The sequence below is a fragment of the Lathamus discolor genome, chromosome 3 (assembly GCF_037157495.1).
Source record: "Lathamus discolor isolate bLatDis1 chromosome 3, bLatDis1.hap1, whole genome shotgun sequence".
In the NCBI taxonomy this organism is placed as follows: Eukaryota; Metazoa; Chordata; class Aves; order Psittaciformes; family Psittacidae; genus Lathamus; species Lathamus discolor.
The window spans coordinates 63,070,396-63,087,776 of record NC_088886.1 but is presented as its reverse complement, the minus strand read 5'-3'; the positions used below and the strand labels follow the sequence as shown (position 1 = coordinate 63,087,776).

At 42.5% G+C, this 17,381-nt stretch overlaps 1 protein-coding gene across 3 annotated transcripts in view; it reads left to right on the top strand.

Annotated features, from left to right (window-relative positions):
• Nucleotides 1-17,381, top strand: part of DPYD (dihydropyrimidine dehydrogenase) — a 353,065-nt gene that overhangs the window by 299,441 nt on the left and 36,243 nt on the right. For all 3 annotated transcript variants that reach the window (XM_065675625.1, XM_065675624.1, XM_065675626.1), the window contains one exon: nt 9,097-9,276. In XM_065675625.1, the coding sequence (XP_065531697.1) occupies nt 9,097-9,276 (180 nt within the window). The remainder of the gene's footprint in view (nt 1-9,096; nt 9,277-17,381) is intronic.

Here is a 17,381-nt window from a genome sequence, read left to right as displayed (position 1 = left end):
GCACCCTCTGGGGAAGGAATTGTTCCTCAGCTCCATCCAAACCTGCCCTGGTGCAGCTTGAGGCCATTTTCCCTTGTCCCATCCCTTGTTCCTTGGAAGCAGAGCCCAGCCCCTCCTGGCTCCATCCTCCTGTCAGGCAGTTGTAGGGAGCGATAAGGTCCCCCCTGAGCCTTCTCTGCTCCAGACTGAACCCCCCAGGTCCCTCAGCCGTTCCCCATCACACTTGTGCTCCAGGCCCTATCCTGAGCGGGTGGTGTTGCTGTTGGTTAGCTCTTAGAAAACCCAGTCTTTAAAACATTGCTGACTTCTGACTGTGTTGCGTTACTTGATGACTTTTTAACATCAAACCAGCAGATCTGAGCAGCTTAGCTGATACCTGCTTTAGAAATACCTTTGGAGGAGCTGAAGGACGCAGCCCATGGAAATGAGTGAATTAAATCTACACCTGTTTGGCACTGCTTCTGATGCAGTACCAGCATGTGTAGAACTGCTGGGAGAGCTGGAGGATTTCCACAACAGTACTTAGAATAAAGAGAGAGGAAAGACTTTTGGGTGTTAATAAATGGAACATGAAATTATATTCAACATATATTTAGAGAGTTGTAGAGCCTCTGTATGTGTTTGGGCTTTTTACACGAGGGAGTTAGTTCATCTGCTTTCAAAGATGATACCTTTCGTTTTGTAGATCTACAGCGCAGTGATACAATTTGCTATAGGTGGCTGCTGATGAGGCTGTTTTCCACTCTCCTCAATGCTCAAGGCACATGGAATCATATTGTTTTCTTAGGGAAGATGATCGCGATCAGCACTTCTATCAGTGTGTGCGCCCACCTACTGCATAAAGGTCCACTTTGTAGTTCCGAGAACAGACAGAATGCTTTAGTGAGATAAGGAAATATACCCATTCCTCTAGGGGTGGTTGACAGGGAAAAAAAAGCCACAGTTACCTCAGGGAGCCTTCTGAATATTCTCAATTTCTTCTGCATTTCCCCTCTCAAAGACACGGGATGCAGAGTTGCATCACTCAGGCTCCCGTGGTAAGTACCCGTTTTCCACTCCCAAACACCCAGTTCTGAGCGATTTAGATCAAAGATGCATTAATTGGCAGAGAAGAATTTAAGGGGAGGAAAAACACATCTGAGTAGGCTAGGAATTAATGCTTTGGATAACATTCCTGAAGGATCCCTTACAGCGCTCTTATCCCCTGCCGTGGCCTCATCTGATAAGCCTCTAATGGATTCTAGACTTTTTTTTCCTCCTTCGCTGTTGCCCAAGGTTTCTGGAGCGCAATACACAAACAGGGTCTTGTCTTTCAGCCCCCCAAATCAGGTCCTTTGGGGTCTCTGTGCCAGTGGGAGTCACTTTGGTGCTAGGGAATCTTTTCATCTCGGGAGGCTGCTGCGGCTTCAACACATGCTGGGTGGCTCTTGCTGGCCGCTTACTGCATCCTGATTTCCTTACTTGTGGTCCCTCGTCCAAATCAGCTCTGCGTCCCGATGCAGTAACTCAAGCCTTGTTAAGTAACATCCCATCTGCTAACCTGTGTCTACAGAGTCATTTGAGCAGCTAATGTGAATGAATCAAATCATTCCGTCTGTACTGTATCAATATTTGGGAAGCTTTTTCTTACTTACAGATTTGTGCTTTAAAACAAAGAATTTTTTTCCAGAGAGTGCACCACGGTGTCCGATAATCCACGTCCCCTTGTGTTCTTAATCCCAATATCCTCTAACAAAAGTAACAATTGCTGCTAGAAGGGATAATTTAGGCTACACAGTTAATGTGGTGGTAAGTCAGTGTTCAAAGAGACATGAGGAGGAGGAACCATTGTTATACAGGCAGTGTTTCCATAGACCTTGGCATCCTGAAGATTGGAAGCACAGCAACCTCTCTCAGAGGGTATTTTACTTGTCTTGTTATTCCCATAGCGCATTATTATGAGTCCTGTGTCAGCCAGCCAAGGCTTTTCACTTGGTAGAGCTGGGCACATCTAAATCATTGTACAGGGGCTGGGAAACATGCGTTTTCATTTCCATAGGCAAGAGCTCTGCAGCATATAGATTGCATGGCCCAGGAAGATCTCCCTTTACTTGAGTCAATTTTTGCTAGCTGCTTTTGAGAATACATTTTACACCATATGTATGCCTTACCCAGCTTATAATCATGCTCTTGTCCACTACAACAAAAGCTGTGGATTCATATGGATACCCAGGTGGGCACAAACAGAATCCTTCCTGAAGCACCTTGAATTCATTTACAACTTCAGTCTTTTTCCACCAGAATCTTAATCAATAGATACTCATCAGAAAAGCAGCAGCCTCAGCTCTACGTGGAAAACCAGCTTGGAGTCATTCATACACGTTTGTCTAACAGGAAGGTGGATTTATGTCTTCAGTGCTTATCAGGAAGGATTTTTAATAGAGAAAGATGGTAAATAATGCTCAAATTGGAAATATATTATCATCTAAAATCTAACCAGTAAATCTTTTGCTAACCATTTGGGCATATCAGCCAAAAGTATTCCAAAGGAAGTCAACCATATTAATGGAAATGTGGAATTGTTAATCCATTGTAAAACCACTCACAGGTATGATAGTTGTTTATCCACTTGCTGTGGTAAGAATATCAGAATTGTGAAGTCAAAAGCCAAATTCCTAATCTGATAGCATTTTGAGAGCTATTTTTTGCAGAGATCCTCTGCAGTTTAGAGCCAGAGCTGAATTAAGTCTCCATCTTCAGGGGAAGCAAGATGCCATTCTGCTAAATGCTGGAATTTTATCATGGTGGGGGGGGGGGAAGGGAGAAAGAAAGCAGCCAGCAAGACCTAAGAATATAAAAGCATTTGAGATCTCAGAAGGAGTTTAAATCAATGCCCTGCCACAGTTAGAGCACAGATGAAAGAGCCTCTGTCTCAATTGCCAGGAAACTACTTAGAAACTCTTGCTTTGATTTTTTTTTTCTGGGTTCCTTTTTTTTGGGTAGTCCTTTCCATTACCGCTAAACGCAATATATGGGGACATGAGTGATGTCCCTTTGATGCTGTACAGCTACAACAAGTGGAAACTAATATGGTAGAGCAGTCAAGCGATGTGATTTGTGTTTATGTATACAAATCTCTACCCATCAATCTTTTAACCTGTAGGCTGTGTATCATTGCCACCCATTTGCCTCCGTACTGTTCCTTCTGTTTTCCAGAACTGACAATTGTTTTACACCCATGTTCTGCAGAGAGAAATGTTTATTTCAGAGGGGTGTAAAAACTAACATTTTCTCCAAGCTATTGTGTCCTTATCACAGATTCATTCTTGGCAAAGGATTTTAGTAATGCTTTCTGTCAATTCGGAATAGGGCCATGACTGCTGCCAAACACTGCAGCATTCTTGTTCCCACAGATTTAGTCACACCAAGAATACTTAACACTCATTGCAAGGCAACATGTTATTAAACAGGCTGGATTCTCTGCCCTGCTTCAGCCTCTTGCGGTGAACTAGCAGTACATGAGATTATACACACACTACATCATGTTAGTTAAAAGTAGCGTAGGGAAGAACTGGTGCAAGCATAGAATCATAGAATAGTTAGTGTTGGAAAGGACCTCATCCAGATCATCCAGTTCCAACCCCCCTGCCATGGGCAGGGACACCTCACACTAAACCATCCCACACAAGGCTTCATCCAACCTGGCCTTGAACACTGCCAGGGATGGAGCATTCACAACCTCCCTGGGCATATCTAGATCTGCATCTCCTCTCCTGAAATCTCTGCTATTGGTGGAATAGAAAGAATGCAGGTGGGGAATAGGTCCATTTTTGACAGCATCTTCCCAACCATCACCTGCCCAGCTGGGATTTCACCATATAATAATGAGTTTATATAAAAACTGAAGGTAGTGGGGTAAGAGAAAGGGAAAAGAACAGTACATGAAGGGGGGTGCATTGTTTCCTCTTTCTAGAGTTAAAGAAAATGTCTTCTCCTCTGCAACATCCCCCAGTGGGAAAACGCAAGCACATCATTGAACAGAAATTGCTTTAGTGAATGATCTGGCTGGAAATGCCTTAGCTACGTTGTCCATGTTCTGCACAGATAGCACAGGTCTTTCAGACAGACCCCCAGGATATGCCAAAGTTTGGGCAGGAACCACATCCAGGTTTGGGCAACAAAACCAAAACGCGATGTCTGGGTAAGTTTTCTGGAGCAACCTTTCCCATTGCTCCTAGAAACAAAGACTAGGGACAGAACCTAAAGGGTCTGACACAGAGCAATTTGCTTCAGTAAAGACTTCAGAAATCGCCATCTCTCTGTCGTGGAATGATTCTGCTGCAAAGGCATTTACGGTGTTCTGTAAGTGATGTGGTTGTACCTGTCACCAGTAGTGAACTTGTTCTTCAAAATACAGGAATTAAAAGTTTTAGATCAAAGTGAGTGGTTACTGAAAATCCTGTCACCTGCAGAATCCTTGTTACACAATGATAATCTCCTGACAGCTTGCTCCAGTTCCTCAAGTCAGGTTTGTAATGGCTTGGGATCCTTTGACAAAGTTGGACTCAGTATTTGTGTTTATTTAGTAAGAGAGCAAACGGGTCATTTCTCATGCAGGACATCAGCAGGGGCCTTTGCGTGCCTCTCCCATCATTGCCTTTTGCAGAACAAGTTCAGTTAGAGCCTTAGTCTGTGATTCATTTTCACATCCCCATTCCCCAATGAGATCGTTTGGTGTATGCTTGATTTACCAGCAGCAAAGCAGGCATTGTGTCCTTAAGCATCTCAGACATGTCCGTGTAGATTAGAATTGTAACCTACGGTTGCAATTCATACTGGACAGGTTTAGATTTCAGGAATACTGAGAGCATGATATAATTGATCGGACATAGCATGTTGGCCCGCTTGTCTCTTTTGGGATATAAGGGGCAATCATTGGAGTCTTGCCCTGGGGCGAAAGGGGAGGAGGTCAGATGTTAAAAATGGGATTGTAAGAGTTCTACAGAGCAGTCAAACCAAGCTAATGCAAAATGATCTCCTTGTATAGTAGTGCAATTTGAATAATATATGTTAAAAATGTAGCACCTTTCTCTTCTAGCCCAAGTCCTGGTCCAAAGCTAGAGACAGACTGTGGTGGTTTAAACTGAGCCACACAGCTTATTCACTCACTCCCCCCCCTTTTCTCCCTCTTTCTTTCCTTCCCTCCCCGCCCCACCCTGCTCCCCGGGGGATGGGGAGGAGAATCATCAAAAGAATGTAACTCCCACGGGTTGAGATAAGCACAGCCCAGTAACTAAGGTATAACACAAACCACTGCTGCTACCACCAATAATAATATTGATAAGAGAAAATAACAAGGGAAGAGAATACGATACCACCGCCGAACGAGTTTGACTCCCCCCCGAAGAGAGCCCATGCCCTTCCGGGTAACTCCCAGTTACCTCCCTGGGCATGACGTGCTGTGGTATGGAATACCTCTTTGGCTAGTTTGGGTCAGGTGTCCTGTCTCTGCTTCCTCCCGGCCTCCCCTCATCCCTGGCAGAGCATGAGACTCACAAAGTCCTTGGCCAGAATAAACATTACTGAGCAACAACTGAAAACATCGGTGTTATCAGCTCTGTTCCCAGGCTGAAAGTCAAAACACAGCGCTGCACCAGCTACTAAGGAGGAGAAAAATGACTGCTACTGCTAAACCCAGGACACAGACAGGAGGACAGCTAACAGCTTTGTTGTGGTCTGGACCTCACTCTGTCCCTTAGTTTGCTCACAGGGCCTGTCTCTTGCCTTCCAAAGAAGAAAAAGCTACTTCCTACCTAAATGTGAAGGTTGGACTTGATGGTCATAAAGGTCTTTTCCAACCTAGTTGTTACTGTGATTCTGTGTTTCAGGTGAAAGCGTGGGTCAGTGAATAGCTGAGTGTTAATTTACACAGATTCATTTGGATCATTTGGGATGAAAGGATCTTAAATAGATGCCATCTCTGCCATGCTTGGAGCTAGCTGCTCTAGTGGAAGGTGTTCCTGCCCATGGCAGGGGGCTGGAACTGGATGAGCTTTAAGGTCCCTTCAACCCCAACCAGTCTGGGATTAAATGACTGCTTAATAAATGCCTGATGCCGAGGGGAGGAGCTGAGTGGGCAGTGCTGGCTGCAGTTCAGTTTCATGCTGCTGCTCTGATCAGTGCGAGCAAGACCTGGATGCTTAGCTTTGCAAGGGAGGGGAAGCATGCCTATTCCCAGTGCAGGCAGCAGGAGTGTAGTGGGGACATTAATGATGTGTGGAGATGGGTCAAGTCAGTTCTTCTGCAATGTTTCCAGATGCGTGAGTTTGATTCTTACCTGGTTTATTGCCCTGCCGCTTCTCTCGTGCTGAAAAGAGAGCACAAGGGTCATTTAAACTGGTGATGCTGAGGCAGCCAGGGATGATGCTAAAAACCTCTCTCTGTGGTGTAGAAATTGTCATGGCTGATGGGTCAGGGTGACCTTTTAGCTTGACTTTGTTCACCACCTTCTGAGATGCAGCAAAGGCTTCTACACTGATTCATGGGAGATACTGTAAGCCTTAACCTCACATCTGATATGTGTAATGTAAGAAATTCCCAAGCTTGGAATGTTTGGCCAAAACCATGGCAAAACTGTATCTGTTAGTTTCATAGGTGTTTTTGAATAGCTCTTGCTCCAGGAAAGGCCCATAAGCATAAGCACTTGCTTTTATCATAGTGAAATCAGTGAAAGGCATGTCTTTGGTTTATTCTCCGCACCATTTACCACCATCGTCATAAGGCTGCTACAGGAGAGGAGGATTGTCTGAAAGCACTAATTCTGGTTCTGAGCCTTTCCATTTCAGATAACAGCTATTTTAAGTGCTGAGATTTACATTTTTCTTTGAAGAGTTGCATTTTCCCTTCCGTTCTGGAGCCTGCTTGGCTTTCCAGGGAAGGCAGCCAGTACCCATAGACTCACAGGGATCAAATGTTGGCTTTTAGAGTGGTATCATCTTCTGATCATTTGTGTATGACTGCAGTTCATAGCACTGCACCACCAGATGGAAAACAGTAAAAGCCTCTTTATTTATATGGTTATTACAGGTATCCTCCAGTGGATCTCATGTGTATACATGCTGTCAAAGCATTGCAGGGTTTTGACAACAGTGCCTGAACTTGTTTCAAGTGACATAACACAGCTTTTAACTGTATCTTTTCCTTCAGTTTTTTGTAGTTTTAAGAACAGCTAATGAAAGCCTTACCCCTGCACTGAAAACAGAGAGAAATCCTTGGTTTAAGTATGCAACAGTTGAGTTTTACAGTTAAATAACTTCTATTATTATGAGGATGTTCTCTATAATAGCTCTGGAAATAGCAAAGTCTTGAGGTTTGTGGAAGTTGTAACAGACCTAATTAATGCCCACACTGTTTCTCAAGAGAAACAGATTTTGAGTGATGTAAATGGCATTGCATAGCAGATGTTCTTGTGCTTATTTTATAGTTTGCCCTTATTTTCCCTTCTACAGCCATAGGATGTGGTATTATACAGTGTGATGGGTACCTGTCTTCAGGATTGCAAGTCGTGTGATGACTCCTGAGATCGGAAAAAACAAGTGTATATATCTCCTTACATATTTTTAAAGTCTCAAAGTTATGATTCACGGTGTGTTTTCATGTCCAAGGAGCGTGGATGTGTCCGTGCACATGCACATATTCATGTTCTAACAAAGATGGCTATTTCATTGTGGTGTTCATTATATGTGTATGTGTAGGTGTTACCAGAAGTGTTCTTTTTAGGTTTTAGAAGAAAAGCTGAATCAGAGTTCTGCAAACACTGACACATCTGGAATTTCAGAGCCTTTCCAGGGACTGACAATGAATGGGACTCAACCAACCCTGCATCTCGTCACTGATGGATGATTAGAGTTTAGCTAATGAGGTGGTGTTCAGAGAAGAGTCAGGGATTTTTTTATGCACTTGTCAGTTTGCATCTGTCTGGGTTTAAATCTGAGTGAGTATCCACAAAGTGGTCCAGAAGGATCTCTATAAATGGCCAGTTATACAGATTATGCATGTATATATACATATATATACACATATATATTCACAGATTATGTATATATATATACAGATTATACACTTATATATACATACACACACATATATATATATATACAGATTATATGTGTATAAATGGCCAGTTATTACCTGCTCGCAGTAGGTTTGCGTTTACATGTTAAGCTCTGCAGGTCAGGAATCATTATTTTATATGATTAAAGCTATATTGCTACCTAAAGTATCTAAACCAAAGTGGCCTGGCCTCCCAGTACCACTGCATGGCAAATGGGGATTAGCAGAAGGGGACCGTCCTGTTCTGTACCTGGCAGTGCTCGCTCATACTGGTGGGTCAGCTTAATGGGTGTTGCTTGCTGAGACATTCTCATTGGAGCTAAATTCTTCTCAGCAGTATGCAGTGAAAGAGCAAGAAGCAATGGGCACAAACGGGAACTCAGGAGATTCCATTTAAATAGGAGGAAAAGCTGCAAGGGAGGATGAACACTTATTCCAGTTGCCAGGTTGTGCAGTCCCTGAAGATACTCACACCTTGACAGCACAGTCTTGGGTAGCCTCTTCTAGTTGACCCTTCTGTGAGCTGGGAGGTTGGCCAAGGCAGTGTCTAGAGATACCTTGCAGCCTCAACAGGTTTGTGGTTCTGTGATTTACTTGACTGGGACCTAACTGGATATATCTGTGCATCCTGAACAGAGCAAGCTGGGGAGTACCACTGTCTGTCTGCAGGCAAAGGCCTGGGGTGGTTTGTGTTTGGCATGCTCAGCATCAGCACCCCAGAAGGCACACTTCGGGCTGGGCTTGCAGGCTTACTTCTGAACAGCCTTCAGGTCTGGTCTAAGGGCTGTGATTAGGAAACCTTGTGTTACTAACCTTCTTTTACTGAACTGCAGTGGTGGTATTATAGCATAGGACTAAGCAGCCAATTCATACCCTGAATTCTTGTCATTCTTTCCCAGTGTTGTTGCAGAAAGGTTCCTCTGATAATCAGTAAATCCAAAGAGTTTGCTAATGCCGGATGCTGCCTTGCCAGGATGTCACTGATAATGGACTGATGTTTTGTAGGTGTGCAGTGCAATCCAGAATCAAGATTTCACTGTTATCGATGACTACTGTACTGGACTGCAAGCTCTTCTTTACCTGAAAAGCATTGAGGAGCTCCAAGACTGGAATGGACAGAGCCCTGCAACCATGCGCCATCAGAAAGGAAAACCAGTACCCAGTATTGCTGATCTGACGGGACAGGTATGTTGTTTGATTTACATTCCTGCATAGTGACACTGATTTGGATGCAATTTCATAACCATTGTATGCAGTTTCTGCTTCTTGCTCTGCTGTCTTGCTTCTGCTTCTACCTCTGCTGTCACAGGTAGTCACCAAGTCTTTTTTCTTCCAAGTAAAACAAATACCTGAGGGCAGCTTAAGAAGACAAATTGAAAGGACTTATTATGGGATAACTTTTGTACTATAAATAAGATCTCTCCCCTTCATTCATAACACCAGGTCTTTAAAAACACAAAGCGTAGGATGTAAAATGACAAAGGTATTGGAACAAGGTCTGGAACTGCTTGTTTTAATGAAGATCAACTCGATCCACATTGATACTAACACTGTGCCAGAAGTGCCTGGGTTTTCCGGTCAGGAGATAGGAAAACTCTCCAGCACTGGAGCTGACCAGCTGAGAAAGCTTGTCACAAACCAGGAATTAAAGGGAAGACTGGATCAGGAGTGCCCCTTTGGTCGTTGTACCTGAGCATCTCGTTGTCTTTCATGTGTGCTGACTCCCAACCCACCTGCAAGGCAGAGTAACAAATGGTGACACCAAATAATGCAAGATCATTAGAACGCTGAAAGTATGCAGTGGAATAGGAACAGAAACATGGTCTCTCTGAAACCCTAATCTCTGGGTTGCCTTTCTTGTCTGCTGTGGTACTTACCTGCTACAAAAGCATCTCTGGAGATATTTGCCAGCTGCAGTGGGTTGCAGCTATGCCCGTGCTGCTCACCCCCTCCACCAGGACATGGGCTCATCCATGCTGAGAAGCAGGGAGGTGTAACTGGCTTCCTACTGATGCCCTACTGCTCCCGCTCTAAGCAAAATACGCACACAGCAGGGAGGCTGAGCTTTTGTTTCTAGTTACTAGGGGGGCTCACTTTGAAGACTGATTTCAGTGATACATCGTGCCTATCGATTATCCTTCCAAAACTCTGATAGAACACTGTTGAAAATGTTGTAAAAAGTAAAGAATTACAAAAGAATAGGATTTGGAGTGTCTGGCACTTCCAAATCTCCACTTACTGTTACTGATGGCTGGAGTTGGATTTAGCAGGAGATTAGAGACTCCCGCGTTGTTGTTGTTCTCTGTGGAGCTCTGAAAATTATAGTATTACCTTTGAGGAGAAAAGAAAGTCTTATTTCTAAAGCTCTGGATAATGCGCTGCTTAGAAATAAACCAAGATACAAGCAGTTTCATTTCCATCTGCTTATGTTAAGCAGTTAAACCAGGCTCAAAGGGTTACATCTAAACGTCCTTCCTTTAACACCTGTGGAAGCATCCACAGCATTTCCAACTCATATAACAGAGATTTGTTGTAATTCTTCTTTAAAGCTGCATTCAGTGTTCTATTTGGGATTACCTTTGTATTTTACTAAAGAGACAACTCTTGTCAAAGATGTTTCTTACATCCTTTTGAATGAGGGAAAAATAATTCTAATTCTTAGTTGTTTCCACTTGTCACTACATCAATAATTAACTTTAAATAGGTAGCGTGAAAAGGCGCTTTAAGGAAGCATTTAATAATTCAAAGGAATCTTAACTTGAAACAGGTCACATGAAAAAGAGTGGAAAACAAAGCCCTGTGTAATCTTGTCTAGCTGGCTCTGTTAGGCATTTAAAAGGAACAAGGCGTACAGAGTATAACTGGTGGTATATTTGATTGCCGTTAGCGCTGAATTATACCATTGGATCGTTGCTACTAAATAGTAACATATAAAGTTAACCAGGCTGCACCATTGAGAAGTTAGTGATGTATTTTGAGCATACGCTCAGGATGGGTTTGTCCACGAGTGAGCATTCAAGGGGAAAGGAAGGAAAATAATGCAATACAGGTAAAAGGAGATACCATGATAAACGATCCTACCAGGGGCAATCAAATACAAAAGCTTGATATCAGTAATATTTATAGTATCATAATTAGCAAGACTGTGCCTAAGCAGTGTTATTAGTGTAAGTAATTATGTTATCATAAACTAGGTTTGCAGTATTATAGGAATCAGTATTCTTACTTTCATAAATTATTATCAATATTGGATTTCATGTACTTGTGCCTGGTAAATTTAGGTCTGTACTGGAGTTTCATCTAGTTTCAAACACAGATATCTAGATTGCTTGGCAGCAGGTCATAACACTCACTTCTGATCCCCTTTCTAACATACAGTCACTAAAAAGCATGTCCTTACTCTGTTGGAAAAGAGAAGATAGCCCGTGATGTATATGTTCTCATTGATAAAAGTGATGGGTGGGAAAGTATATGTTATCCATGGAATAAAATGTGAGGGCCCTCATCTTGCATTATGATTTGAAAAGCTTAGAAGGAGCTATCCAAGTTTGTCTTGGTCTTACTGGGAGATGAAACACAGCTTCTTCAGTAAAACCCTGTGAGAAGCTAAACAGAAAATCCTGATGAACTCTTGCATTCAAAGAAAAGGAAAGCAATGATGCTAATTTGGATTTGTCATATTTTTGGTGCAGTAAATGTAAAAATATAAAGGAATCACTCTCCATTTTATTATAAAATTCCTGTTTATTTTAATGGAGAATCACAGGGATAAGGATTTCAGGCAATTGACAATTCAATGAGAAGAAACTGAGGGAGAATTCTTTTCGCCAGCCTTAAGAACCACTTGCCTTCTGGTTGTATACAAATTCATGGAGCCTCTCCCAGTTTTGAATATATTACAGAGTTAGGACAAATCCTATTCCCAACTAAGTATGTTCATAATAGCATCTATTTTGATTCACAGTACATTATTGAATGAAAACCCATATTTTCATATAGCAGTGCACTACTCTTTTGATAATTCATTTTCTCTCCTGGTTTCAGCATCAAACAGATGCTGAGTGCAAAATGTTGCCATGGGAGAGTGGCACAGGAGAGTTTTGTAATGAAACCTCATAGTATTTGATGACCAAACTGAAAGGTAGATGTTTCTCAGTGGTACACATGATGTTAAACTGAAGCTGTCTTGCCATGCAGTCACCAGATAAGGGACAAACTGAGTGGTTATCACTGTCAGTTATTACATTTATCACAATAATTTCCTCCCTAAACAGAATGAATATGAAAAATAGTGTGCTAAATAGTGTTCTCTAATAAGCAGTGTAATAGCAAACATCAGCTTCTGGCTGGAAAAGAGAATGATGTTGATTAGTACCTGTTCATGCTTCTGAATTAAACTAATACTTTCATCATATAATTTATAGCCTTTAAGATAGAATCCCAGAACCATCAGTGTTAGAAGGGCCCTTTGGAGATCATCCAGTCCAACCCATTCCAAGGCAGGGCCACCCAGAGCAGGTCACACAGAATATGTCCAGGCAGGTTTGGGATGGCTCCAGAGAGGGAGACTCCACAATCCCCTGGGCAGCCTGTGCCAGGGCTCTGACACCCTCACGTACAGAAGCTCTTCCTTGTGTTGAGGTGAAACTTGTCCTGTGTTAGTTTATGGCCATTGCTCCTTGTCCTGCCACTGGGCACCACGGGAAAGGGTCTGGCACCATCTTCTTGGCCATATGTGGCATATGAGAAGTATTGTAGCTCTGGAAAACATTTGGAAACTTGAGTGCTGTTTTTATGTTTTTCACTATTGCAGAATGCAGTTTTTGATACATGAACCCTAAATTTATCACCTCGGAGCCAGCTTGTAGATATTTGCTGATAGCCAATACTTGCCATTGTCCAAGATGTGACCTGTAATGGCAGTGAGATTCCCACTTAGAAATGCTAACCTGAGTTGTGGCTTCCAGTCAGCTATGGAGAACAGTGGTTGTAGCCTTATCCATAACTGCTCCAAAGACAGTCCTAGCCCATATGCTGTGTCAGACTCACCAAGGTGGACAAAGCCAGTCTTCTGGGCTTCCTTCCTTACTGCTTTTCTGATGGCTTTAGTTTTGTGTTTGGTTTTGGTTTTGTTTTTTTCTAGCATTTTCTGACATTTGAAGCCTTGGCACAGATAACTGTCGTTAACATCCCCTCTAAATCACCTTTCCAGGAAATAAATGGAATAAAACATGTCAGCTTCTCTCAGCTATAATCCCAGCTTGCAAGCTTTGCCACTGAGTGGGGGAATGGCAAGGTAATGATGACACCACACTGCTGCTCACTGAGTCCCTTGAGGAAGACCTTTTGTAAAAGCACACTTACCTCAGCATGAATTTAGGACTGAGATCAAGTGCATGATGCAATCAGGAAGACAGCTAAGATGTAGGGCATGGTCGTATCACCTGGAGTTATTGGGGTTGCTGCATAAGAGAGAAGAGCACAGGTAGTATCCCTATAATGCAGAATTAACAAAGCTATGGCTTAAAGTAACATTCCCGAGTTTCTGAAGAAGATACATGACCAGAGTGATAAAGATCACTCTGTTCTCACCAGGTATCTGCATAGGTACCGTGTTCCCCAGAGGTACCATTTGCTCTCCTGTGTCACCTTGTCTGTTTGTTACAGGACTCTTTTGTAGTTGCTCACTGATCTTAGTGCAGAGAGCTGAAGTGGTTATGTCCCAGAATGCACGGGTGTCCGCTGATGCTCACAGAAGCACTATATTATTTTCCTGTATAAACTTCCACCTAATGTCAGCTATAAAACTTGTACTTAATGCAGTGGCCTCTGTACACGCCAGGTAGCTAAGCATTAAAAATAGGGCAGTGTAGGTGTGGGTATATATATAAATGTATATGGATGTTTCATACCTTGCTTTCAGTACCAGTTTTGCAAAACCTGACATTTCTCTGATCGTATTTAAAGGTTAAAAGAAAAAGAAGAAAATATAAGAATTTAAGCATCTTGCTTCCAGAAATAGCCAAAACCCAAAGCCAAAACGCAGCCCAAACTTGTTTTCATTGCAGCTCCTCCTCAGCTGTTAAGATTGTGCTGTATTGAAAATGTTAAAACCATGTCTGATACAAACACATTTATTGGAGGTGGTTTATACCAGCAGACTGATGAGAGAGAATGATCGCAATGCACAGTGTATGAACTTCAGTGAGAATTCTCGTCACCTTGTATTTAGCAAGCTAATTTGTTCCCTGAGTGCATGGTCTTCCCAGCAAGACTAAAATGTGCCCTTCCTTCTTATGAAGAGTACAAACCTCCTAATTCTAGCTTGATTGTAGTCAAATCTAAATAGCCTTTGGTATGGCAGAGAAGAAACCTTGCTCTACCTTCAAGATCTCATACAAAATGTTTAATTAGCTCTTCTATTAAAGAAATAAACTAAATGGGAACTCCCAGCCGTGCATGGACTCCCATACTGCAATGCATGCACCAAGCTTTGGCTGCCTTCACATTCTTCAAGACCTCTGCCTGCCTTCACTGAGCAGAGCTTTTCACACTTGATCTTATTGGAAGTGCTCCTTGTTGTTTAAGAAGGTAAATTTGTCCAGTATGGTAAAGAACTGTCCCCTCGTTTCCAGCACTGCATAAAGAACCCAGAAGAAAGCAGTATCTGTGGCCATGTCCAGAAATACAGGGCACGTGGTAGTATAGGGATTGCTATAATCAAATTAGCATTGATGAAGAAACCCTTTTCCCCATCTTGCCTGACTAGTTCTGAAGAAGAGTCAGAAGGGAAAAACAAATATCTGGGGGCTGTTTGATCCTTTTTCCCATTAGCTAAGGCCGCACCTGAAATACAGCTCTCAGCCAGGCATAGCCTCTTCAGGGTAAACCTGTATTGATTAAGGAACCTCTTGGTTTAAGATACTATGGGAACCTCCCAGCATTTGCAAGCCAAAAGCAATTATGAGCCTGAACAATCTGTAGAAGAAAGGCCCTGCCTAACATTATTTTTTCCCCCTAACTGGTCTATTACGGAAGTTTATGTTGTGATTATCTCCAGTGCTGTTCCTCACAGCTACTGCAGGTTGTTACAGAGAATAGATCTTTCCCTAACGGTGCAGCCATTTGCAGCAGAAATGGATAAAACAAAAGGAAGTGGGATTATTAAAGCAAGTTTAAAGTAGTTTCATCTTTGTGGGTTTTTATATGTGCTCTATGCTAAATGTGCTTCAAGCACAGAGTTTAAAGTTCCATATTCACAGCCAGTAAACGTGGCTATTAAGGAACAACGTCTTCACGTTAACTCCTTGGCAGTGGCGGGTTTAGTGTGTTCACTGCTGGCAATGGACACGAAGGCAGGAAAATCCAACTGCTCATGCAAAAGGGTTTAAAAAGCCCCAACCCAACGCATCCAGGCAGTGCCAAAAATACATCATTCTTTTTGTGTACTCTGCGGTTTGTTTTACTTGGGGAAAGGGCCTGGTCATACCCTGCAGCATGCATTCATTACGGTGCTCTTTGACTGGCAGATGCAGAGTAATAAGATGCATATTTTAGTGCTTATTAGAATCCCCTGTCCAAAAACAACTTGACAAATTTGTGATTTCGACAGTATCTCATTTTGCTGGCTGCGGTGCTCTGTGATTGCCCGGGCCACGTGGCTCCCAGCTTATGCATACCACCAATCCTGCTCATTAAAATGGCCACAGTTCACCAGTTTCGGTAGCTCGGAACGAACTTGGAATGAATTATTATCCAACAAAGAGGCTGCTGTCATGCAGAACAAAAGACAAGCAAAAGAGAGCTTTGGCTTAATGAGGCTAAGTGAGTGTCTCCCCTGCATCACCAGCTACTTGACGGCCTTTGAGCATGGGTTTTTTCTCTCCACAGGCCAAAACCTTTGGTCTATTATTTTGTGTTTATGCACCTTGAGGCTAATATACATTTTAATATGCTGCACATGGAGAAAAAAATCAGCCATTAGATTAGAACATGTGCACTCCCTGTTAAGTTAATGACAGCCGAACATAGAGATAAATTTAGGTTTTCATATTTAATTATAGCACAGCGCAGTGCGTTTAGCAAGGATAAATTGCACTATTATTATGCTTCATCTTTTTTTTTGACATCTTTTCATATTAACCATGCGCACTTACCCCCCACTTTCTCCCCAGTGTCACACAGAATGTCTCTGTGCATCATCCTCCTCGAACACCATTAATTTTTCATTCTCTACAGTTGTATGTGTATTGTTGTATTTGTTACTTGGGGTTAGGCTTGCTGGGTGGATGAAACCATTCCAAACAGCCCCTGTGTAAAGCTATCTGCATAAGCAATAAGGACAGAAAAGACATAGAAAGAACTGGCCTGCCTGGCCAGACATGGCTTCTCACATCTGCTCCCAGAGCAGGGGTTCCCAACCCTTTTTCCCTGGATGCTTTCAACACAGTGCCCGCTGTCTGCAGCTGCTGCGTTAGCCCCTTGCTCGAGGAGCTGAATTAGAAAAGCCAGAGAAATAATGCATGCAAGGTTAAATGCATTCTACAGAATATTGGGGTTGGATAATTAATAATAATAATGTGGACAATAGTGGTATTAATGTAAAATATCTTTGTTCCGAAAAAGTCAGCACTGTTTTGGTGCATAGGGACTGAAACAGCTAATGCTGATCGGTGCTGTTTGTATATGCGTTACCTCTGTTTGTCAGAGCTGTTGCTCCAAGAATAGCATCAGGAATCAGGCCAGACCTCAGCCCTGTAGAAGACAATATGTAATTAAACACAGTTCAGCCTTATCAAGTTCATGCCTTTACCAAGTTTTAATGGGAATAGTTAATTTCTGGTGATGTTAGACTGTTTGTTACTACCTGCGAGAGCTTTTAGATTTGCTTTCAGCACTGGGCTGAGCTATTCAGGTAGATGTGCCTTGTGAAAAATATGTTTGCATGCTTCACAAAATTAAGGGAATACTGCTATTTTCCAAAGTGGATTAGAGCAGGTAATAACTCACAGGAAGAAGATTTGTCTCTTTCCACTGTGTGTATAAGCAAGTAGAAGATATTATGCTACAGGCTTATTCCTAGATTATGCCTTATTGGATAGTTGTTTCATGACAAAAGCCACTGTGGCTTGATGACCAGAGGGTCATGACAGGAATAATAATCACCGCATGAAAGGGTGTCTGGATCTTGGTGATAAAGCATTCCTCGTTGCAATCAGTCAGCACTTGCTGGTGCAAGAGTTTTCCTCAATGGCAGAGATCAGCTTTTTCATATTCATTGAGAGCAAATC